This window comes from Nothobranchius furzeri, chromosome 5 (assembly GCF_043380555.1).
Source record: "Nothobranchius furzeri strain GRZ-AD chromosome 5, NfurGRZ-RIMD1, whole genome shotgun sequence".
In the NCBI taxonomy this organism is placed as follows: domain Eukaryota; kingdom Metazoa; phylum Chordata; class Actinopteri; order Cyprinodontiformes; family Nothobranchiidae; genus Nothobranchius; species Nothobranchius furzeri.
This window is the reverse complement of record NC_091745.1, coordinates 57,491,485-57,516,531: the sequence shown is the minus strand read 5'-3', so window position 1 is coordinate 57,516,531 and position 25,047 is coordinate 57,491,485. Positions and strand designations below refer to the sequence as shown.

The window sequence follows — 25,047 nt, the reverse complement described above, 5'->3', positions numbered from 1 at the left end:
CAGGACTAGAAGGCACTATATCAAAAACAGGCAATTTATCAATTAGTTTTGGAATATTGGATCAATAGAGCTCAGTTACATCAGCGGTCCCAGTGTACAGAGTGAGTAATTTTGTTTTTGGTTGGTAAAAAGTGCAGGGGACAAAGATTGCCCCCCCCCCCCCCCCCCCCCCCCCCAAATTACACCCCCCTGTGTGTGTGTGTCCCTCCCCTCGGAAGCCCGCCGGGCCGTCGCTCTGACTCTCCCGGTGTTGTGACGGGACTCTGGACCCCAGCGCTCTAACCGGGAGCCTGCTGTAAACGCTTACTAAGACCTGCGGTGTCGGGGTGGACAGCTTCCTCTTCTCTCTGACGGACATGGAGCCTCCTGATTTTGAAGCGTCTAACTTCACCGTGGAGCCGGTGGCGTCTTTCCCGCTGTGTGAGGAGTGGAGGAACGGCGCGGAGGGATCGGTGTTCCACCTCGCCAACATCCTACTCTTCCTCGGATTTATGGCCGGCAGCGGTTTCTACGGAGTCCTGTACCTGTTCATCCTGCTGACTCTGGGGTTCTTCTGCTGCACGCTGTGGGCCTGGTCCGAGCCCTGCACCACGGACTCGATCCTGTGGAGCTTTGCCCTCTTTGGGGTGTGTCTGAGCCAAGCTCTGTACGTTACCTACAGGCTGAAGAGTCTCTCCTTTGACAAGGACTTCCAAGAACTTTACAGCCGCATGTTTAAGAGACTCGGAGTGTCTCTCACACACTTTGGGAGGATAGTGTCCTCTGGTGATGGGATCGTTCACACCCTGGAGAAGGGCCAGTGCTTCGCTGTGGAAGGGAAAACCCCGATAGACAAGCTGTCGGTGCTCCTGTGTGGCAGGTGAAGGCTGACGTAAACACGCCTGCTTTGATTTTTGATTTAAAATATTAGCACAGATGCCGGGCTTTACTAAGGGGTTATGGATTTTAATTAGGTGAACAGCAGCAGTCACTGAATGATCAGACTGAAACAAAGTAAATCAGATCACAATCACTTTCACCCAGTGGCTGATCTAGAAAATGTTATATGGGAGGCAAAGGAGGTGCAAAAATTGAGGGTGGTAATGCTTGACCTAAATGGAGAATGTGAAAACCCCCTTTATGTAAACGGTCAACTAAATATCAAGAGAAAACATAAAACAATTTATTGTAATGTTATTGTTATTCATTGTTTACCTTCTGAGAAAACAGGTAATTTTAGGGATACACGCCAAAACAAAGAGTGCCACAAAACAAACACATGAATACCGTAAATCCTCTAATTCAAGCCCGGGCCTGTATTTGACTCAAGCTCATCAAGCTCCAGGCCTTTATTGGAAGGAGGGCCAGTATTAGAGGCAGGCCTCTATTTCTAATTGAGCAAAATGAACTAATGGTTCGCTGGAGTTTTTGACAATTAAAATTGCGCCCACATTTTCAAAGTTAAACATATTTCTTTTAACAACTGTAGTTTCTGCTTCAGCCATCTCCCCCCTCCCCCTGCTTCAGCCCTCTCCCCCCTCCCCCTGCGCAGCGGCCGCAAACTCACTGATGCGCCTGCAGCCTCTCGGAGTTCCTGCTGCTCTAAACATTAAAATAATTATTTCATTTCTGTTCCTCACTTCTGATGACCTTCAATGGTGTCTGTTTGTTGCAACAGCAGGTACAAAAACAAACTTGTTTTTATTTGACTATTTTTCTGTCCTGCCTGTTTATTATCTTCCTGCATCTCCTCTCAATCCTAAAGAAAAACTGCTACCTGGGTTCATATCTATTCACCTTATGAGTTACCTTTGAACTGCAGTTCTAAAAGATCTACCGACCGCTAAAACAGCGGAGCGCTCGCTGCTTGGCGGCCGTATCAGTGATCAGTGCGTCGGAGGACAAGGTGATGCGCGCAGCGCCCCGCTCCACAGCATGCAGCGAAACGCATCAGGCGCAAATAAAAGACAGAAAACATTAAAGGAAATGAACTGACATGAACAATCGCGTGTTAAATTAGTTTTTGAGGTGGCGACACCTGATTGCTACTGTGGCCGTGCTCAGGAGGCAGATCTACCGACCGCGAAAACAGCGGAGCGCTCCCTGCTTGTCGGCCGCATCAGTGATCTGTGCGTCGGAGGACAAGTTGATGCGCCCCGCTCCACAGCAGCGATACACATCAGGCGCAAATAAAAGACAGAAAACATTACCTACGGTCTGGCACATCCGCGAAGCAGCGAATCCGCAATGAACGAACCGCGAAGTAGCGAGGGATTACTGTATAGTGAAGTTGACTAGTTCATACACCCCCTACTGCTGCTCCCCAGAGTGTTCTGCAGCATAATCAGCACGTTCTCTTTGAACTTGATAGTGTAATGACCTGGCTGGGGTTGTAAGCCAGGTGCATTCTGGGTATTGTGTTATATGTGTTTCCTATCGTTCTGCTAGTTCCTATGTGCTGATTTGCGTGTTGTGTGAGTGTTATGTAAGCCACAGGGAAGGTGATGTGTGTTCTGTGGAGGGGTTGAATTAGCATGGTTAACTGACACCGTGACTCTGTGTGGTAGGAGCGTGATAGAGGATCGTGTCTGTAGCGTTACCAAGCGTTGAAGAAAAAGCCCAATAAAGGTTTGCGTGAGCCTCTACTGCCTCCTGCTGGTTGATTTGGGGATTATAACCCTGCCACTGGGACGCTCATACTTGCTTGTTATCACATTCCACCTGGCCACAATAAGAGACCGGCCAAAATTGGAGACCCGGCCTTTAATTGGATACCGGCCTGTATTAGAGGATTTACGGTAAATACATTCAGAATAAGAACTGAACAGGACTGTTACATTAATTGATACCATGATCCGATACATTTTTGTTTCCTGATTATGTGTGATAGGTGCCTTAGATTTAAAGCTACAATGGCAAATCTGCAAAATAAGCTAGTTTTAAACATGTTTTTCAAGCCTCTTAACAACCATCTAACATAATATAGCTGTAAGTATTTTGTGAAGCTTAAAAAAATGGACAATAATAATTAAGTGGTTCTCTTGCATTTGTCTGAAAACCTCCACCACGGCTCAGTTCAAAACCAACTATTGGACCATCCGGTTGTCCGTCTCACCGAACCTCCTCTTGCCTTTAACTAGGTCCTCCGTTCTTTATGCACTCACAAATTTTCCAACAGAACACCACTGGTGTGAGAGGTTCTTGGCTCAATAATGTTAGAGAGGGAGAAACAGCCGACTGCTACCACTTCAACTTTAGGACAAACTACCAGAGTCCCAAAAAGAACTAAAAACGTAGGCTCCACTATCACTGACTTCTTTAGCAGCGGCGTTTCCTGTTAGTCTTCATAGTTTTTTATATAAAGGTTATTCATCTAAACTTTTTCTCTTTACTTACAGAATTCGAGTAACCGTTCATGGAGAGTTCCTTCATTACATCTACCCTTTCCAGTTCCTGGATTCGCCTGAATGGGATTCTCTCAGGCCCTCAGAGGAGGGTGTATTTCAGGTTTTAATATTCCAGTTTTTTTTTTAGAAACAGCATTCCCTGTTCAGGATGTTACTCACCCAACACAGCACCAGTTGTGTGTCTTCACAGCCTACCATGTTGTATTGTGGATGTTGTTTGTGTGTGTGTGTGTTTTATTGAGCTCCACCAATCTGTCAGACCAAATTTCCACTTTTTTGATGGACAATTTATTTAATTTACGCTTTTATAGTGAAATATAAAACCTAACAAGGCAGGTACAGACTTACAGCTTCGCTGACCAACCACAAACAGACAAACAAAAAAACACTTTGCTCCTCAGGATAAACCAAAAGGTCAGACTAAAGCATGGCAACCATATCATTCTGATGTTAGGTTTACACTCTTGACATATTGAAGGGTATCCAAAAGTTTTTTTCCCCAATTCATTACCTGAGTTATTTATTTAAATTAGACATGTTATACTTTTTGCAATATGTTCTAAAAGGTCTTTGGTTAGTTGTGTTCCGTGTGTCCCTGTAGTGGACTGCAGAACCGGAATCCCTGAACTGTTGAGAGACAACAGTCCACTGATGGGCAGAATTATTGTCTGGTATGGGAGCTGCTCTTCAAATTGTCAGAAAGCGATGCAGAAAGTAAGGCAGCAGAGCACATAGTAGGGGAAAGACTACAGGCCATCAAAGTCATTGCGTTTGATATTAAAGAGCAAATTGCAGGTTACATTTTTATAAAATGCTGTCCAAACAATACTATTTAAAATGCATATTGTGGATATTTCGTTTTAAAATACATAACAAAACCGTTTTTCTAGTAAAAAGTGAAAGGCTCTTTTTTCTAAATCTGAACCTCTGAGGTAACCAAAAGGAGTTATAAGCTGGCCGCTGCCTCAGCTCAGTGTGGAGAGTGGGTAGTTTTAGGGTAGAGATGTCATGTTATCCAGTCATTGTGTGTGTTTATTAGTTTTGGATTGTGTTCATGTTGATAAACTATAGTTCGTGAAGGCTGTACCAACTCCAGCCTGTCTGGACATCGAGTCCACGAGTTTCCAGATAAGAGAAACAACGCCTCTATCTCAGTGCCTGAGGGCGTTTTGTGCAGCTGAAAAGACGGGACTTCTGTAGCCCGCATCGGTTGGTACCTGGATAGGGAAGTCCGTGCTGGTCTCTGGAGACGCGTGGCGGGGTTTAAAAAATTAAATGCAGATTTCTGGAGCTCAGATCATCATCAGAAGCAGGTCAGAACCGACTACCAGAAGAGACGCACTGCTCAGCGGGCCAGTTGAGCTGGTTTCTGGGCCGGATCCAACTCACAAAAGCCCGCAAGCCCGCTCCAGAACTGGAAGAAAGGCAACTCTCTCTCTCAGCTCAGCGGGCCAGTCGAGCTGGTTTCACTCATGAGTTTATTTAGTCAAGTATTAGGGCTGCACGATATTAGGAAAACCTACAATATTCGATAACAGTGCTTAATATTGCGATATCGATATTACTCACGATAAATGAACAAATACTAAAGTATGCAATGTTGATGTCGTCTGGCGTGTGACATCTGCTCTGGGTTCAAAGCAAACAAAAACGAATGCATGAATTCCATTACAACATAACATTTTTATTGCAAAAATATGCAGCTGCACCTGCTACTGTATTAGCAGCTGCACCTGCTACTGTATTAGCAGCAAAACAACAAACTGCATTCATGCAGATTCTCAGTGACTTTAAAACATCACCTCCACCATAAAACTTTTTCTGATGCTCCAAATACAGAAAAACATCCCTTACCAGGGTTTTCTGAATGAATAAAAATATCAGAAAATAAGTTTAAATGTTAAATAATAGTTAACATCACTTAAATGCTACAGCTAATTCTCTCTCATTGCTACTGAGCATTTTCTCCACTTATGTGGTTATGATATAAGGCTGTTGCTGCTATTGGGAAGTGAACTGTGCTGGGCCAAACTAGGAGAATATTAAGATTTTTTTGAGGGAAAGAGAAAAACAATTGTCTACCTTTCAGAAGAGGAACTGGCAACAAACTACATGGAAAATATGTGAAAACGTTTGTTTTTAACCCCATATTGAACAAGTTTACCTAGATCTTAAAAAGCAGCTCAGATGATGAAACTGCAACTATGATTCTGATAACAAGCTAACAAATTGAACTAGCTCCTCTTAAGATAACCGGCTAGCAGAGCTTCTGACTGAGTTTATGTGCAGCAGCAAATCAACTATCCTGATTAACAAGGTTATAAAAGCTCATAAATGAAAATTCACTTTGATGTGTGGGGGAACTTTTCCAGGCCCTCTTTAGCAGCTCAGGGTGGGACTGGGAGGAGAGTGCTGTAGCCTTTTAGCTGGAAGCTAACCGGAGCCAGAAACCTCAGCACAAAGTGCGTTCGTTAATCTGAGCCAGCATGACGAACAAGGGAAGCGAGCGGCAGCGGAAAGCGGGGGCGGAGTGGAGATAGTGGAATTTTGGGGATACAGTCTGTGCTGGAGCGGGTGAACCAGGCGGCGGCACGGTGGCCCAAAGTAAGCGCAGCCCGGGAAGCTCCGCTCGGCAGCACCGTCTCCGACGCTCTGGTGTCGGCGCACGGAGGAAGTGGTGGTGCCGAAAACGAGCGGTTATGTAAGGCTGGCAAACATCTCAACCTTCGGATAGAGACAGCCGAGCAGCGCGGGGCAGCTCGTAGGGGGCAGGCGTATTACGTGAACGGACCCATCTGATTGGTTGCATATCAGAAGAGCTACATTTGATTGGTCAAATAATACTTCCGCGTAAAAAACAGAGCTGGTTTACAAAAAGTTGATGTATGACATGGATGGAAATGTTTGAACCAAACATTTATCGCCGTTTTTGACGTGCTTTGCGATGGGCCTATCGCACGTCCTGTTATCGCGATGACGATAATTTTTCGATATATTGTGCAGCCCTATCAAGTATTAATATTATATTAACTATCCGATACTATTTTAATTGTCTGGTACATGATAGTATTCTGTACAATATTGTGATGTTAGAACGCGAGTTTAAGCTAATGTCGTTAACTCACAAGACACCTGTTGCTCCCGCTGCTTCTCCTCACGTCACAGTTTCTCCCTCTGGTTTGTCTCTGCCCTCTGGGACGTGCAGCAAACTCATAACTTCATGATTTTGGTCCATCATAAGTAGAATTATAATCATTTAAAGTTTCCTCTGTGTCAGAGCCGGCATTAGAATCCATATGTTCTCTGAATTAAGCTTACAGGACTCCCTAAGCTGATGTCACTTGGTTTGGCAAAAAAAATAAATAAAAAAGTTTCTCACAAAAATGACTCTAAAAGCCTAAATTATTTATGTATGTGTAAAAATATTTTTTTTAAGTTTCTATTATGTTTCTCTAACCATTGGTTCATGGGAGTAACTAACTTGTAATTTGCTCTTTAAGTACAGTTTCTGCGCTGCCGCAGACTTCCGTTTAACTTGAACAGAAATAGATTTTTATTGCGATCAAAGCCACGCTCATTAACTAGCAGCTCATTTAGCCGCTCCTAAAGGTGGCTGTCACTCAGTCCCTGTGGTGATCTGAGCTCCAGCTCTAACGGAGAGAAACTCCGGGAGTTCTGCATCACTCCAGTTTATCATCTCGGCTGATTCTTTCAAGTAAAGAGAAATTTACTGCCCGTGTCTACTTTCATTTTGAATCTAGGTTCCTGCCGGAGCTCAGCAGTAGCTCCACTCATGATCATGACACCTCCCTCTGTTGCGTCAAGGTGTAATATGCATTCACAAGTTCGACGTTGCAGCATTTTACCACCAAGCTTGGCGGAACGAATGCTGCAAAATTCCTGCATCGCCATGCTGCCAGCCTGCCACGGCACATTCATAAGACACACCGTGGTCGCAGATTTGCCAGCATGGTGTGTCTTCTAAAAAGGGCTCTGCCCTTCACTCTTTAACTGTGTGTTAGACTTTTATTCTTGTTTATACCTTTATCTTTACTGCAGTTTTTATTATGTGCTTGTTTATGATGATCTGGATTATACTTTTTTAATCGTTTCATCTAGTGCTTAGCTATGGTGTACAGCACTGTGTGGTAATCTTAAATAACCTAACCCTAACAGCAACACCTAATAACTACTGTCTGGTTATTAAACTTAAAGTCATTGCTTTTCTTCTTTCTCTCACTTACAATGACTGCTGTAGATAAAACCTACTGAGGAATAAGTTGATTAGAAAATGAGTGAGTGGGATAGGAGAGGTGATCAGCCGTTGGCCCAAAGCTGGTTCATCAAACTCAGACTGGATCTAAGAAACATGAAGATTATCTCTGTGTCCTGACGTTTCTTCTTTGATTTGTCTTTGTTAGGTGACCCTGCATGCTGAGGAGCCATGTCGTTATGTAGCGTGGAGAAGGAAGAAGCTGTACCTTCTCTTTGCTAAGCATCGTTACATTGCTCGAGTCTTTGCCCTGGTTGTGCGCAATGACATCGCAGAGAAGCTGTTCTCGCTTAGCGATAAGGCCTGTGACGGGTTGGGCCGCCGCTTCGATCTCCGCCTACCAACCTACTGTCACCTGCCCCGGGAAAAATTACAAAACACAGACGGTGTCCTGCAAGTGAGCGATCAGGAAGAGAGGCCTGCCTGAAGACACACACAGACCTGTCAGTGGAGATGACTTGAAGTTACACCTGGCTGTTGGTTTAAGATGTGGTAGCATTACTTCACATCAGAATGATGTTGGTGTTTATTACAAAGGTCAACAGAACCTGTCTGGAATTCTCATAAACAGAATTATTTACTCATTTATATATTTATTACACAAATGTATATTTATTTGTTTGTCCTTTTCTCTCAGGGCAGACTCAGAGACTTCCAAAATAAAAGCTTCTGATTAACACACTGGAATAATTTATCCATTCAGCTTTATTAAACAGATCAATTACAAACCTCTTGTTTCAACGAAACACTTCCTTTTTAATATTTAACTATTGATGTTTTACATTGAACTCTATACTTCCAAAGAAGTTAGCAGATTGGAGGTATTTTAAGACAGCTGCAGCAGGTTGCAGTCAAACTTGTTTATTTCAGCATACCTTCATTACCATATTAACCTCCTGCATTCATGGCTGGAATACATTGCAGTTTTTATACGTTTTAAAGTCAAAAATGAGTGTGACTGCATAATTCATTCAGGTACATCTGGAAAACTCAGGTTTGAAGATAATGTTTATAGTTCTAGTTTAGATTAATAGCTGATGTTACTGTATTTCATTATAATAAATAATTTTTAAATATTAGTCAGAAAAAAATCAGTGCTGTCATGTCATGCTGAATACATTCAGATGTTTCAACTGATCTCAACCCAGTAGCTCCTGGAGCTGATACCGTTAGGGAACTGGTCCACGGAGGTGGTTTACTGTGGCACATTTGTGTTTGAATACTGAGACTACAGGTGATAAGCTACAGGAAACATGCTCTGCCCTGGATCTGACCCAGTAACCTGTTTATTTTTCTAATTTTTATGATATTTTAAAATCTTTTTTTCTTTTTTGTTCGTACGAAGTGCCTCGTAATTTTAATATTTAGAGGCGCTAAGATAATTTTTTCTTTCTTCTCCTGGAGCAGATATGGAATTACCAGTTTATTCACATATTTACTAAACACAGATTCTGTGAATATTCATGCAATTGTGGACATATTAAGGCTATAACAAAATCAGCGTTTTATCACCTTCATCAAATATCAAGAGTCAGAGGTTTCATGTCCAGACCAGAATTAGAGAAACTTATTCGTGCTTTTTATTTTTAGTCAGCTGAACTGGACTTCCCCAAAAAGCTGTGAAGCAACTGCAGCTTGTTCAGAATGCTGCTGCAAGAGTCTTAAGAAGAACTAAGAGAATGGAGCACATCACTCCTGTTCTTAGAGCTCTACACTGGTTACCAGTCAACTACAGAATAAATTTCAAAGTGCTCCTACTAATTTATAAATCATGGCATGGGGCCAAAATGCAGATCTCATTCCTGCATATACACCCCATAGGGCTCTGATATCCCATGGAAACAATCAGCTGGTAGAACCACGGGTCAGAACACATGGAGGAGATGCATATAGTTACTATACTGCTCACATATGGAATCAGCTTCCCCTTGACCTCAGATGTGCCCCAACCCTACCATTAACTAAACACCCTCATGTACTCATCAGCGGTTTAAAGCCATTTTTCCTTGTGTTGCGCTATCTCCACTGTAAACTCCCATGTAACTTTGTCTTTTCCTGTAATTCTATCTCTGTATTTTTATGTTGTTTTCATATCATATCCTGATAATTTTTCAGCACATTGCCTCTGTGTTTGAAATGTGCTCTATAAATAAAGCTGTCTTGCCTTATTATCAGGTGTTAATCTTGTCCGGAACCACCAATTATCCAGGTTTTCTTCTGAGTTAATTAATGACTGCAGAATGTTCTGAGTGTACTTGAATGCACCGTGCAGTCGCGCTCGCGCAGGACCCTAAAGTATGATGTACAAGCGCAACATGTTTCAATAAGTCAGAACCGTATATTTGTGTCGATGGTCAGAACCGAACCACGGCGGTGTGCTTTAAGGAAGGGTTTTTTTTCCTTTACAAAATCAGAAAGTTCGGTTTGAATAAACTTTGGGTCAGATACTCGGTCCAGAACCAGCGGAACGAACAGAAATGTTCTGGTCCAGCTGTGAGCCGTCTCCCCCTATCGGAGGGTTCGGGTCCTGCTCCGGCCAGCCGGACCGGTTCGGTCAGCGGTGAGGAATGCGCAGCGGGCACTGAGCAGCTGCTGCTGACGCGGAAAGTCGTTCTTCTTTCTGACTCCAGAACTTCCAGAGGCCTAACCTTCCCGGTAAGAACCGCCGTAGGCTTGTTTCTGTAAGTGTTTCTGATCCGGACCGGACCGAATCTATTTTTACATCAGAAAGTTGAGCGGGCACAGCTGCAGCTTTGGATCCGAACTCTCCTCAGATCCAGAGACTTTGCTGTGTGAGCATGTGACCGGACCTTAGTCCAGTTCTGCTCCATGAGGTCCTCCGTGCATCAGCTGTTTCAGCACCTCATTCTGCTGAACCCCATTAATGACCGACATGCATGGTGGACCTGGGGTACTGTTCTGGACTCTGCTGTCCCCTGAAAACCATCTGGTCTCATCAGGACTTCATGTTCCTCCCTGGACCTTCAGGTGGTTTTTAGCTGGTGTGAGATCCTGTCCAGATGTAGTAGCTGGACCTAGAACAGAACCATAACGGATCCATCTGATTGGTCTAACTAGTCTGTCCAACTCAAACCAGAGCTAGAACTGAACAGACCATCTGACGCCATCTGCTGGTCTTCTAGGTCACCCTGTAGCAGGATGTCCTCCACCGCTGAACTGCCCTACCTCATCTACACAACATTACCCACAATGCACTCCTCCAGTGCAGGGCTGCACACCGTGGAGCTCAACGCCACCGTGTGCCAGGACTGGGAGCATAGCCACCATCTGTTATTCCATCTGGGGAATGTGTCCCTGCTGCTGGGCCTGCTGATCCCCACCACCCTGGGTCTGCACATGATCCTGCTGCGCCTCCTCCTGATGACAGGTCAGCCCATGCATTCCTCAGTCCAGAAGTAAACATGATAGAGCTCCACCACTTCCACAGTGTCCCTGTCCTCCCGTCCCATGTCCAGCATGTTTTGGTGAACTGGTTCAGGATCTGATTGCTGTCTGAAAGCCTGTAAAAGTCTCTATTTTGCAGTCACTCAATCACAAATAGAGATATGATCAGGGCCCAGCTCGGCTGCAGATGATGGGGTGGATGGTTGACATGGAGATGGTGTTTAGGGGCTGTTTGTGTTCTTCATGAAAGAAAACACAGTAAACAGGGTGGGTTTAAAGTGGAGATGTTATATCCTTGTCAAAGAGCTGTAGTAGATCCATGGTCGACACAAAACACGGATGAATTTCTTTGCCCCAAATCTCTCTCACCTAAAGCAGCTCTGTTCTTGATAGCTTTGGTGCTCTGTCACTTTAAAACTGGAGTACATGGTAATCACTACACGCTTGCTTAGTATTGCATTTGCTGTAAAGTGTCTGACACAACAAGTCAGTGACTCGTTGCAATCTGCTGGGGTTCCTTACATAGGAAACTTAACTAATTGTCATAATCATGAGCTCAGTGCACTGATAAGTATAGGTTCAGTTGGAATGCTTACTTTGTGAAGTTCCCTGAAATGACCCTCGTTGTCAACTGATAAACTGAATTGAACTGAAACTGAATTTAAAACATGCCTAAATGTGATCCAATCCTTTCCCATGATACAAGGTAGGTAATCTTTAATGGTTCACATTACAGCAAAACAAATCATTTGCACGAGCCGAGCATTGACCAATTGAGCGCATATCCACAAGAGGGAGCCGTCAATCCACTGGGTGACTTGTGTCAGCTTAACACACCAACCTAGTTCTAACCTCAACTCGACCTGCATTGAAAGGATGCCGGTCTGTAAAGTTCTATCTAATTGTGGAAGACAAGGGAAGAATGAAAAGTCATTTATCTGTTGTGTATTGTGGCTAAGAGGTTAATTTACTTTAATTCAACCACTTATGTTTAAGGAGGATTAAAAAAAACGCTTGAGAAGGGACATCTGGATTTCGAGCAGGTTCTCCTACCATACAAGAAATATAGAACAAGATAGCAGAGTCAATAGGCAACACACGACAATGCAGAAAAACATCTATTCCTTATTGTGACATCACAATAAGGGACATTTTCAAATGACTCCTTTTAGGAATATAATTCCTGAAACCAAACACAGACAGAAACTGGATGGACTTTTTTATTCATGCTTGGAAGCAGATAGAGGCAGATACCCACATGGCAGCACCAAAGGATGCAATAGGCAAGTTTTGCATAATACGTTAATTTATGTTATGTTAGATCTTGTAGAACTAGTCGATCGATCAGTTGGTAAGTTTGTGACTTTCTCAACCAGTCATTCCAGTCCAATTGGAGTGGGAGTGAGTTGAGAAAGTAAAGAATAAATGATCTGCACTCTGCACTTGTATAACGCTTCTCTGAGTCAGAGGACTCTGAAGCTCTTTACACCACATGAGCGCAGCTTCGATCACAATAAAAAGCAGGTTCTGTCCAAGATAAATGGAAGGCTGCGGCAGCGCAGAGACCGCCCTCATACCCCCTATATACCGCCATCATGTAATCTTTTGAAAAAGGGACACGATTGTGCCACATTACCGCCACGATCTGACCACTTCTAAACAACCTAAGGCTCCTTCAGCATTGCGGCAAATTGACGGCATTGTTTTCTAAAAGAGGCTACAGTCATTCATCCATTCACACACTGAGGGGCTTTTATGCAGCATAACCACAGCTGCTCTGGTGCATAACCAGTCCCTCTGACCACCACCAGCAGGTGAAGTGTCTTGCCCTGGGATGGAGCCAGGGCTTGAACCAGTAACCCACAGGTTACAGCGTGAACTCATAACTCTTCAAACATCTTTGTCCCAAAAGTAGTTTATCACCTGGATGTAAATCTCTCCATACAGCTATCACGCCAAGTTCCTTAGACCGTTTTTAACATACGGCGCTTCAGGTGGCATTTTGTTTAAAATGGTTGAGTCTCATTGAAGTTAATTAATACCCTGTGACCCCCCAGCCCATATTAACGCCTGTTGGGTAAATTTCCTTACTAACATCGACCAAATAACTCAGGCTGGAAACTCTGAGTTGTTCAGATTACACTTTCTGCAGAAAGGGGAGCTAGATGGAACACACAGTGGTGGGTGTGTTTCCAAGCCGACTCCAAATCTTTCAGCTTCTGTGCATATTTTTACAGTACTCACACATGGGCATAGTTACAAAGTTGCACAAACATTTGTCTCCCCCTCCTCTTTTTTTTTTGACTCATGGCCCGAGTGAGCGCTGTAATACAGGTGCTGGCCAGTAAGTTAGAATATCATCAAAAGGTTGAAAATATTTCAGTAATTCCATTCAAAACATGAAACTTGTACATTATATTCATGCAATGCACACAGACCAATGTATTTCCGATGTTTATTACGTTTAATTTTGATATTTATAGGTGACAACCAATGAAAACATCAAATCTGGTATCTCAGAAAATTAGAATATTCTAAAGGCCAATGAAAAAATGTTTGTTTCTCTAATGTTGGCCAACTGAAAAGAATGAACATGAAAAGAATGTGCATGTATAGCACTCAATACTTAGTCGGGGCTCCTTTTGCCTCAATAACTGCAGTAATGCGGCGTGGCATGGACTCGATCAGTCTGTGGCACTGCTCAGGTGTTATGAGAGCCCAGGTTGCTCTGATAGTCGTCTTCAGCTCCTCTGCATTGTTGGGTCTAGCGTATTGCATCCTCCGCTTCACAATACCCCATAGATTTTCTATGGGGTTAAGGTCAGGCGAGTTTGCTGGCCAATCAAGGACAGGGATACCATGGTCCTTGAACCAGGTGCTGGTGGTTTTGGCACTGTGTGCAGGTGCCAAGTCCTGTTGAAAGGTGAAGTCTGCATCCCCATAAAGTTGGTCAGCAGCAGGAAGCATGAAGTGCTCTAAAACTTCCTGGTAGACGGCTGCATTGACCCTGGACCTCAGGAAACAGAGTGGGCCAACACCGGCAGATGACATGGCACCCCACACCATCACTGACGGTGGAAACTTTACACTGGACCTCATGCAACGTGGATTCTGTGCTTCTCCGCTCTTCCTCCAGACTCTGGGTCCTTGATTTCCAAAGGAAATGCAGAACTTGCTTTCATCAGAAAACATAACTTTGGACCACTCAGCATCAGTCCAGTCCTTTTTGTCCTTGGCCCAGGCGAGACGCTTCTTGCGCTGTTTCTTGTTCAAGAGTGGCTTGACACACGGAATGCGACACCTGAATCCCATGTCTTTCATGAGTCTCCTCGTGGTGGTTCTTGAAGCGCTGACTCCAGCTGCAGTCCACTCTTTGTGGATCTCCCCCACATTTTTGAATGGGTTTGTCGTCACAATTCTCTGCAGGGTGCGGTTATCCCTAGAGCTTGTACACTTTTTTCTACCACATTTTTCCCGTCCCTTCGCCTGTCTGTTAATGTGCTTGGACACAGAGCTCTGCGAACAGCCAGCTTCTTTAGCAATCACCTTTTGTGTCTTGCCCTCCTTGTGCAAGGTGTCAATGATTGTCTTTTGGACAGCTGTTAAGTCAGAAGTCTTCCCCATGATTGTGGTGCCTTCAAAACAAGACTGAGGGACCTTTTAAAGGCCTTTGCAGGTGTTTTGAGTAAATCAGCTGATTAGAGTGGCAGCAGGTGTCTTCTATATTCAGCCTTTTCAGAATATTCTAATTTTTTGAGATACCAAATTTGGAGTTTTCATTAGTTGTCACTTATGAATATCAAATTTAAATGTAATGAACATTGGAAATACATTGGTCTGTGTGCATTGCATGAATATAATGTACAAGTTTCACGTTTTGAATGGAATTACTGAAATATTTTCAACCTTTTGATGATATTCTAATTTACTGGCCAGCACCTGTAGTCAATGGGAGGTTTTGACGACCCAGAACGTTCTGTTCCAAGATACCAGATTCTGAGATAACAAATAAGCGTTTAGAGTGCTGTTTACAGAAATGAGAAAAACATACTATCTACTCACCCATGGCAACCAGACAACTTGACCTCTCTTTTTCTCTTACAATGCCCCAGTCTCCACACATTTTAAATCACAAAGCCCTTCTTTAACACCAGCCTGTTACTTCCTGGTCTGGAGACATTCAGTAAAGTGACTTCTTTATTGTTAATATAGCCTTTAACAAAAAAAATGCCCTCTTTATGGGAGGAAAACTGAAAATTCACATTATTTGAAACTAGGACAATGCATACATTTTTCACATTCATGTGAAAGATGAGTCTCTTCCAGCAAAATTATATCCTGTTTCTCACTTTTTATTTTAGCTTTGGTTTTACTCTCTCAGGTTAAGGGTTATTCATTTATCCATCCATCCAATTTCAGCTGCCTATCAGGGTCTGGTCGCGGGGCAGCAGCCTAAGCTGAGAAGCCCAGACTTCCTTCACCCCAGCTACTTGGGCTAGTTCCTCGGGGGGAATCCCAGGGTGGTCCCTGACCAGCCAAGAGGCATAGTCCCTCCAGCGTGCCCTGGGTTTTCCCTTGGGTCTCCTTGTAGTTGGACATGCCCAGAAAACCTCACCAGGGACACATCCAGAAGGCATACTGACCAGATGCCACCTCAACTGGCTCCTCTTGACATGGAGGAGCAGCGGGTTTACTCCGAGCCCCTCCCGGATGACCGAGCTTATCCCTATCTCTAAGGGAGAACCAAGCCACCCTGTGGACAAATCTCATTTTGGCCATCTCGTTCTTTCAGTCACTACCCAAAGCTCATGATCATAGGTGAGGTAGGGACGTAGATCGACTGGTAAATCGAGAGCTTTGCCTTCCAGCTCAGCTCTCTCTTCACCATGACAGACCGGTACAATGTCAACTTCACTGCAAATGCAGCAACAATCCGCCTATCTATCTCAGAGATACTCAAAGGCCTCCACTTAAGGCAGGACCTCATCCGTGACCTGGAGAAGGCATTCTACCTTTTCCCGATTCAAGACCATTGTTTCGGATTTAGAGGAGATGATTCTAATTCAAGCTGCGTCACACTCTGCTGCGAACTGCTCCAGTGAAAGCTGGAGATCACTGTCTGATGAAGCCAACAGGACCACATCATCTGCAAAAAGTAGAGACCTGATCCTCAGGCCACTAAAACGGATCCCTTCAACACCTTGGCTGAACCTAGAAATCCTGTCCATAAAAGTGATGCAGGGCAGCCTTGGCAAAGTCGACAAAGGGCAGTCTTGGCGGAGTCCAACTCTCACCGGAAAGAAGCTCGATTTACTGCTGGCAATGCGGACCAAGCTCTGACACCGGTCATACAGGGACCTAACAGCCCATAACAAGCCCGTCTGGACTTCTTCTGGCCCATGGAGAGTACTGACGCTTTTTTCTCCTCTCCCTCCCTGCTCCTCCCAAGGCTTTCTGTCCTGTCTGTGCTTCTCTGCATTTTTTCTGGAAATTGGAAATTATTAAACATGGATCTGGTCAGTTGGTCTCTCAACGCGATTGACAAAATCTTTTCAACGATGAGAACGGGAGAAGGGGCTCCTGGATGGCCCTCTGGGACAGAGCCAGCTGGGTATATCATGGACTCCTGGAAACAGTGGAACTTGATCTGCCTGTCTCAACTGTCGGTAGAGGATTCTGAAAATGTTTGGATATTTGTCGTTTCGGTGTCGGGATTCCTGCTGTTTGGCCTGAGTGGCTACCTGGCGTACCGGAAAATTAATGAGCTTTCGAGGAATATTGGCTTAATCCCGGAGCTCAGGGATGGAATGCATCGTGCTGTAAGCTCACAGACTCATATAATTGTCAAGATGAGTCGTAAGCTTGGAACTTTGGCTGAGATTCAGGCTCTGGCACAGAAGGTTGATTCGATCAAGGAGAGAATTGATGGATCAGCACGGATTGGAATAGTTTGATAATGGCATTATTGGGACCTGGAGGGGTTGAAGACCGACAGAACTCTAAGGCAGAGAGGAAATTATCTCTGCCTGTACCCAAAACAATTCTTGTCATCTGAATCTGGTGCCCTTGAAGCCTGTGAGGCTGAAGTGAAAACTCCCCTCAGAAGAAATGTGGAATATGCCCAAAGTTATTAAAGAAAATCAAAATGAGTTGAGTTTACATCCTTGTCTGTTAGTGCAGCCAACCACGCAGCAAGCTAAAACCATTTTACTGTCAAATCAACTAAATAAAAGCGATAAAAGGCTACAACCTGTCTTGTTTTGACTACCTTCACTGGAGTTTCAATGGGTGTAAATGGTCTTTTTGCCATCCATCATGGCGAAGGGGGCGGTCACATGAGTGGCGTGACATCACGTGCAAAGGGTCAATAGGGAGAAAGAGTTTCCATAGCGACAGCAGCATTACACACACACACACACACACACACACACACACACACACATATATATATAAATAATATATTTTTATCACACTATAGTCTACACTGTCTAGTGTCTACCTTTTTATCAACAGTGAAATATTTTATTGAACAGTTTAACACAGTTTTTAAAAACCTAATTAGTCACATCATCATGACCTTACCTTTAAATTTCTTCAGTAGGTCTTTCTAGTTTCACTCACCACTTGTCACGCTCGTTCTTGATGAGTTGAACTTACCTCTCCAGATACCACTCACATAGTCATAATAGTCAAACCTGTTGTCCTCAAAAATTCCTAAACAATTAACGGATCTTTTTATGTTCATCTACAGGAGATAAAACCTCCTAATCCTTAAGAAAATCTGTTTTTGACAGGATGCAGCCTCTTCATCGCCTGGGCCACTCTGTACCGGTGCAACCTGGATGTGATGGTTTGGAATGTAGTGTTTCTGGTCGTTCACTTCATGCACTTCTTCTTCCTTCTGTACAAGCGCAGACCGGTGAGTAATTTATCACTGTGCCATTCTTCCTCTTAATTTCCTCTGAGGCTGGGCACATGGTTTTCATTGCTGTTCCTAATAGTCTATCCTCAAAACCCCACTCTGCTTTAGTAAATAAACGCTGGTTTTATAACTCACTAGCAGCTCTGGGGATGTGATGTGGATTGGAGTATCAGCCGAGCTTACAGAATCAAGTCTAATGTCTTTAATGAGCAAGAAACCACCTCAGCGCCCCTGATCGTGTTTCCAGACATCATAAACCCACATCAGTGAATTGTTGTGTTGTCAATAGAAGTTGTTAAAAGCTGTTGTTGTTATTTGTCAGATTAAGATTGACAGGGAGTTGCGGTCTGTCTACAAGCGGATGTTTGAGCCACTCCATGTTCAGGAGGCTTTATTCCAGAGACTCACTGGACAGTTCTGTACCATCCAGACTCTGAAGAAAAGCCAAGCCTATGCTGCTGAGGACAAGACTTCTGTGGATGAACGCCTAAGCATCCTGCTTAAAGGAAAGTATGTTCTGTCTGCTGGGAATCCTATTCTCTTGATGCTATTACAAGAAGACATATCACTTTTGGTCCTTAGAAAAAACGGTTTGTGAAGTTAAAGCAAAACAAAAAAAAAACCTTCTTGCTTACATTTCAGCAGCTTTATTCTTGCTAGTTAACAGTACCTTCAGAATGAGCTGTTTCAGGGCTCTCTCTTAAAAAAAAAACAACAAGTTGTTGCTGGCCAGTGGCCACAGCCCCTCCCGTCCCCCCAAGCTGTTATAAACTGAGATGCTCCGATATCCAGGACGAGTTGGAGTTGAGCTTCTGCTCCTGCTGCATCGGGGGACCAGATTCTTACAAAATTTCCCATATGTGACATCACAAATGGGGACATTTTGGCTGACAGTCACTTATGTTGCGTTTTTATTACAGCTCAATAAGCTCTGAACCACACTGAAGCAGGTACTTAAAATTTGGCAGAAACAACGGATCTGTGCAGTCAGAAAAAACTGTCCTACTGGACGAGCACATTTGAGTCATGCTGAGTAGTGCTGTTGGAAAAGGGGCTTAACTGTGTCTTGACATCTAAGAAGAAGTTAGTGAAATCTGTACTTTGATATTTTTTAAGGAAACAGTTTTTGTTTATTCACAAATAATATTTTTTTAATTTTTCTATGAAATCTTTATTTAACCAGATGCAGGAGTCATTGAGATCTAGACCTTTTTGACATTATACTTGTGGGGGGCATTAGTTATGATTTGATCAAGCGATGATTGTCCAGATGGATATTTAATGTTAGGTAAAGTTAGACTCTCCATTAAAACTACAAAACCAAATTAGCAAAACAAGCTAGCTTCAAACCTTTTTTCATGCCTCTTAACAATGTTCCAACGTAGTATAGCTATACATATATTGCGGAGATGAAAAGAAATGAAGTGGTTCTGTCGAATTTGTCTAAAAACCTCGGCCAATAACACGGCTCTGACCGAAAGCAACAACCGGACCATCCGGTTGTTTGTCTCACCGAACCGCCACACTCCCGCACTTTCCTGGGTCCTTCATTTATTACGCAGTCGCGTATTTAGCAACAGAACACCACTGGTGCGAGGAGACCATGACAGCGGTCAGCTTGTAAAGCTAACCGCGCATTAGTAACTCCACAACTTGGCAGAACTCCTTCAGGCTTGTGTTATTAGTAGAAATCAAACAGCAGCATTGCAGAAATCACTCCGGATTTATTGACGTAATGAGTGTATGCCCTCTTTAATAGAATTAGATTCATTATTTTACAGAAAGATCCTCAGACGCTGATGACATCCAGTCAAGGTTTAGACTGAGACACACAGAGCCTCACTACCCTGGGTTAACCTTCACCCTTAGCCCATTACCACAGTTCAACAGTACTGGCTCATGTGTAGCAATGAAACTAAAGGTAGTGTATAAATAAGTTTTATACTGTGTGTAATTACATGGACGAGGAAAGTGAAGACAAGAAAAAGACGTTTGAAGCTCAAACAGCTTCTGCTTATCTACTTTACTACTTTATGCATCGGCTAACCATTAGATGAACTAAAGGTTCCTCCTAAAGTTCCCCAAATAGCAACAGTTTTGTTTGTACTCAACAAGTCTTAATACATTTTCTTTTTAAGACTAAAGTGAACTCTTCTTCAAATCTCCACGTGACAGAATGAAGGTGTCATATCGAGGCCATTTTCTGCACAACATCTATGCCAACTCATTCATTGACTCTCCAGAGTTCAGGTCCACTGAGATGCAGAGAGGAGAGAAATTTCAGGTAAACATTGAAAATAAAAATGACAATTTTTGCATGAATGTCATCATTAATTTAGCATGGGTTATTGAACCTTGAGGATGGTTGCTGGCGTTGTTTTAATGTAAGATGAGACGGGCTGGGTTGGCCTTTTTGAGGATCTGCCTGTACGTTAGGGTTTACCTCATTGGATGAAAGGGTAGCTTCCCACCACCTGTGAGTCATTCAGTGGATCTCGACTATTGTCTTCACCAAAGCATCCACTAGTATTTCAAGAGTCACAACTCTTTGCTGTAACATGCCAACTAGGGACTACATAGTCTGGCTCAGGGATGCTGATCTAAACCTGAGTAGTGTTTTGTTATTTCTTTTTGGTACAAGTTTCAGTAGAGGCTATAACAAACACGATATTTGAACATAAGCATGCCTGTCTGTAAACTTGGCTACAGGATAGCCTAGGTCACTGATCATTTATCAACCTGAGGTCTTTTTCCCCCTCATATGTACAGTGAGGGTTTAGTGGAAACATCTGGAGGAATAATTTGTCAAAAAAGGGCAAAGCATAAGTTTGAGGTTTTAGCTAATTCTCTGCCTTTGCAGGGGTCAAAGGTGGCAACTCACTAACACTGTTTACAGTGGTGATGAGGAGCTGCTTCAAATTTAAATTCAAGTATTAGGTAAAATAAGAAAGAGCAAAAGTTGAGTGATAATAAGTATCCACATACAGTAAGACAAAGCAGTACCTTATAAGAAATGGTTGTTTCTAACAGTGGAACCTCCCAAGGCCAACACCTCTGTCTTTATGCACCTGACTACAAAGTCCTACCAACCTTGGTTGACCTACAGTAAGTCCTATTGGATCAGACAGCATAAACTGGGATTGGTCCCACACGTCCTTTAGCCTTGGCCAGCTATGCTGATTAACTTGTTTTCTTTTATGGATCACTGCAGGTTTGTCCTGATCCCTACACACTGTACAAGCCCCCTCTTGATCCAGATCCAGATCTATCCTAGCCTGGCAAGCCAAACTAAATAATGTATTTATTTAGACCAACCATACAACTTTATTTTTAAAGCACATTTAAAAAATGGCATGGCAGCCAAACAAAGTGCTGTACAGATAAAAAGTTGAATGCAACGTAAACACAAAAACACAATCAATAATAAAAATACACAGCAAAGCAGATAATCACGGTCAACAATAAGAACTCATAATAAAATAATTCATAAAAAGTCAAGATTTTCTAAATGCCAGGTCGTAAAAGTGGGCCTTAAGCAGTGACTTGAAATGGGGGAGGGATGGTGCCCGCCTCACTGAGAGAGGAAGAGTCTTCCAGAGGGACGGAGCAGCATTGACAAAAGCACGCTTCCCCCGTGTTTTGTGTTTCATTGTGGGGATGTGAAGCAGCAAGCAATCAGCAGATCTCAATGCCCGGTTTGGGACTGTTGTATGGAGTATAATCAGACTTTTTAATGTATGGAATTAAGTCTGGATTATGTCTCTCATTATGTGAAATCAGTTCTAGGCTTCCCAAGGTGTATCCGTGTGTGTGTGTTCCTACAGCCTTGTCTCTTATCACCCCTGAAGTCGTAAATTCCTAGTTGCCTTCACCGAGCTGTTTCGGTCTCACGGTTCTGTGGTAACCTTTTTGACCTCCAGAGGAGTGGAGGAGGCAAGGAGGTAAGGAGGCTCATTCTGGAGAAAGTCCAGGTGCACCAACTAATGGTTTATCCAAACAAGACATAGACTTTTAGAATCGATAAAATTGCTCCCCTTGACAAGCAAGAAGGTGGGGCAATGTTGGGCTAATGTCAATAGCATGCAGAGAAGAGGAAAGCCTGCAGGAGGCGCTGAGAAGAAGAAACATGTGAACGGATGAAGACTGGGAGAAGAAAAGGTGACATCATGACAAATCCGTTGGTAATCCGTTGCCAAAGTCCAAATAGGCCAAAATTGATGTAAAAGTCGTTTCAAATGAGCTGCCTCTATTTTGTTCCACTCTATCGCATCATTCCCCCCCCCCCCCCAATATCCCCCCCACCAGACGAATAGAGTGCCTTGATCGGCCCACAAATCCAATAGAGTGCTGTGATTGGTCCACAATACTGGATTCTATCCATTTGAAACCCCTATAGAAAGCTGTGATTGGCCAGCCAGAGTGCTGCTAGAGGCTGCGGAGGTTCCAGTGGAGCGTTCCCAGACCAAACTTTGCAAAGCAAGAATTTGGTCTAGTTCACTAGACTAGATCCATCCTGCACTGTCCTCATAATCTACTCAATGTTTTGTCCATTGGTCTTGTAGAGTTATCGCTGACTGACTTTATTTTAAATACGAAAACAAAACCTCTCACAAATACATGGTAATCCTCACTGTCATGTTTTTCTTGCCAGGTGACCATAGTGGCAGAGGAAAACTGTAAGTTCCTGTGTTGGTCTCGAGAGAGGCTCACGTATTTCCTGGAATCAGACACTTTCCTCAGTGAAGTGTTTAGACACCTCATTGGCAAAGACATCACAAATAAACTGTACTCTCTGAATGATCCTACACTCAGTGATAAGGTAGGTGCTACTTTGCGGCTCTTTGATTTGTGTTTTAAAGCAAAGAACGGCATCTCGGACATTACAATAGGCCTGTGCAGCAGCTCGGTTCTGTTCTGGTGATATTGGTTGTGAAAGTGTTGGTGCTGGATGTTTTTTAGGCAGTGAAGAAGATAGACCGCCAGCCCAGCCTGTGCTCCCAACTTTCTATGATGCAAATGAGGAACAGCATGGCAAGCACCAGTGACACAGATGATGTCTTGAACCAGATCCTTCGAGGGGGATCTGCTGGATCGTCATTCCGTAAGTGTCACTCTGTAGTTGACTCAGATACACCTTAAAATCCGATGTGTCTCTGCTTCAGCAGACCAGATTTGAATGGTTGGGTGACAACTTCTGCACAGCTTGATAACCTACTGAAAAGGTAATTTGATGAGGCGTGTCGGAGCTGGAAAACAACTAAAACAGGCTGGATAGGAGCTTGCTAGGGCCAGGACCAGTGGATCCAGAATGTTGCTGCTGGAGTTCTGATAAACCAGTCAAATACCCAAACAGAACAAGGGTTAAATAGTCTGTGTAAAGATATTTCGACAGTCCATGATTTTTGAACCCAAATGTAAAGTGGGCGGTAGAATGTAAAGTCACATTTATGTTGTAAGTGAAAAAAGGCAGCTTGGGGCTTCTAATGTAGCAGACCAAAATAAATAAATAAATAAATAAAAGCCAGATCCAGATCTGAGCACCTTTCTTTGTAAACTATTAATCTTGTAAAGGCAAGAGTGAAACGGTTTATTCTGAGACAAGCTGGTTTCTTACATAATAAACAAGCCACACCTCCTCACATCTGCAGGCTCGGACCCACTTCAGTGTCTGCAAACTAGGTAAACCAGGGATGCACTTTTCCAAAATTCCTTTAACCGACTAATGACTCCCTTTAACGGTTAATAGCTGGTTAACCAAAACTAAGAAGCTCAAACAATTGTTTCCAGTTGTAAATAAACCACATTCTACTGAACCTTTAAAAAACAATTGCTGTGCAATAACAAGTGAATGAGTCATCTGCTGAAGTCGTGGAGTCTTACTTCACCCATCCTGCTTCTGGACCAACATACTGGCTGATTTAATTGTTCTTTGTATGTTTCCAGAAAAATCCCCTGGCAAGTCCTCCACTAAGATGAAGCCTATAGAGGAGGGGATAGAGAATGATGTTTTTGAAGAACCTTTTCAGAGTCTGCCCAACACTTCCAGAGAGGAGGTGTAGAAGGAAAAGGAGCATCCATCAGAGGCTTTTCATAGTGAGCCGCTTTATTTATTCTGACTGACACAAGCACCGCTTATATTCATTTTTACACCAGTTAATTCACAAACTACCATGACCATTAGAATGTTTTTTTTTTTTTTACATTTGTGGCTTCTTTCCTTTTCTTCTACTCTGTATTATCTTCATGATAAATACAAACATTTGTTTGTTATTACACTTTAAAGAGCATCACAACTTCCAGCACATTTTTCTGTGTGATCTCATGGATTTTCTACTCTATTAAACACAATTTCAATGTATTTAGAATGAAATAATAACTTAGAGTTCATTATTTGTCATCGGCTCTAAACTTTGTATTCATTGTGTTTCACTTTACTGGCGGCATAGTAATGTGCTGCAGATCCTGTAAATTAATTTAATAATTAATAATCAGCTTTTAGTTAATAAGCAGTTGTCTAAAATATTTTACTATAGCTTATATTAATATTCTGATATGTGTTTAGTGACAAAAGAGAAGTCTTTAGTCTGTAGAAACAGAATTTGTCCACCTGTGAAGCACAGGAGCAGCATAAAGAGTCTGGTTCTCTAGGTAGGAGACCAGGGCAGAGGCTTTGGTGCTCTGATCCCTGGAGACTTAAACGGGTGTCTGGGACATGTAGCAACACCTCGCTAACAGGTAAGGAGCTGGAGGAAGAGGCTGAGCTATGCTGGCTAGTAGTCAGACGCACTTCCACATCCAAGTCATCGAGGGAGGGGGAAAGGCCACTATGAGCTGGAGGTGTCATTGTTCAACTAGTGCTTTGTTTTTGGTTTTCTGTGCAAGTTACAGTTTGGTCAGAATGAACTCACAGCAGAGAGGTTTACTTTACAGAGCTGAGTTCGGTTGATGACTGAATCTCAGATCTCAGATAATTCCTAATAACTATATGATGATCCCTAATCCTTTTCTGGTCATTTATGTCAGTTTATTATATTTTACTGACAGTGTAAACCTCATAGAAT

The 25,047-nt window shown here is 43.1% G+C and overlaps 1 protein-coding gene across 1 annotated transcript; it reads left to right on the top strand.

Annotated features, from left to right (window-relative positions):
* Window positions 1-203: 203 nt before the first annotated feature.
* popdc1 (popeye domain cAMP effector 1) lies at window positions 204-24,231 on the top strand. Its single transcript, XM_070551927.1, has 14 exons — window positions 204-859; window positions 3,378-3,486; window positions 7,808-8,083; window positions 9,899-9,954; window positions 10,074-10,219; window positions 10,475-10,570; window positions 10,620-10,647; window positions 10,803-11,047; window positions 17,859-17,983; window positions 18,309-18,496; window positions 20,162-20,270; window positions 22,638-22,805; window positions 22,946-23,087; window positions 23,930-24,231. The coding sequence occupies exons 1-14, from the start codon at window positions 357-359 to the stop codon at window positions 24,043-24,045; spliced, it is 2,307 nt and encodes a 768-aa protein (XP_070408028.1). The 5' UTR covers window positions 204-356; the 3' UTR covers window positions 24,046-24,231.
* The last annotated feature ends 816 nt before the right edge of the window (window positions 24,232-25,047 follow it).

Excerpts from the sequence above, each read along its gene's own strand:
- popdc1 (XM_070551927.1), top strand. The coding sequence starts at position 357 with ATGGAGCCTCCTGATTTTGAAGCGTCTAACTTCACCGTGGAGCCGGTG. Across the intron at positions 860-3,377 it reads TCGGTGCTCCTGTGTGGCAG|AATTCGAGTAACCGTTCATG; the intron begins GTGAAGGCTGAC and ends CTTTACTTACAG. Across the intron at positions 10,571-10,619 it reads ACATGCATGGTGGACCTGGG|GACTTCATGTTCCTCCCTGG; the intron begins GTACTGTTCTGG and ends TGGTCTCATCAG.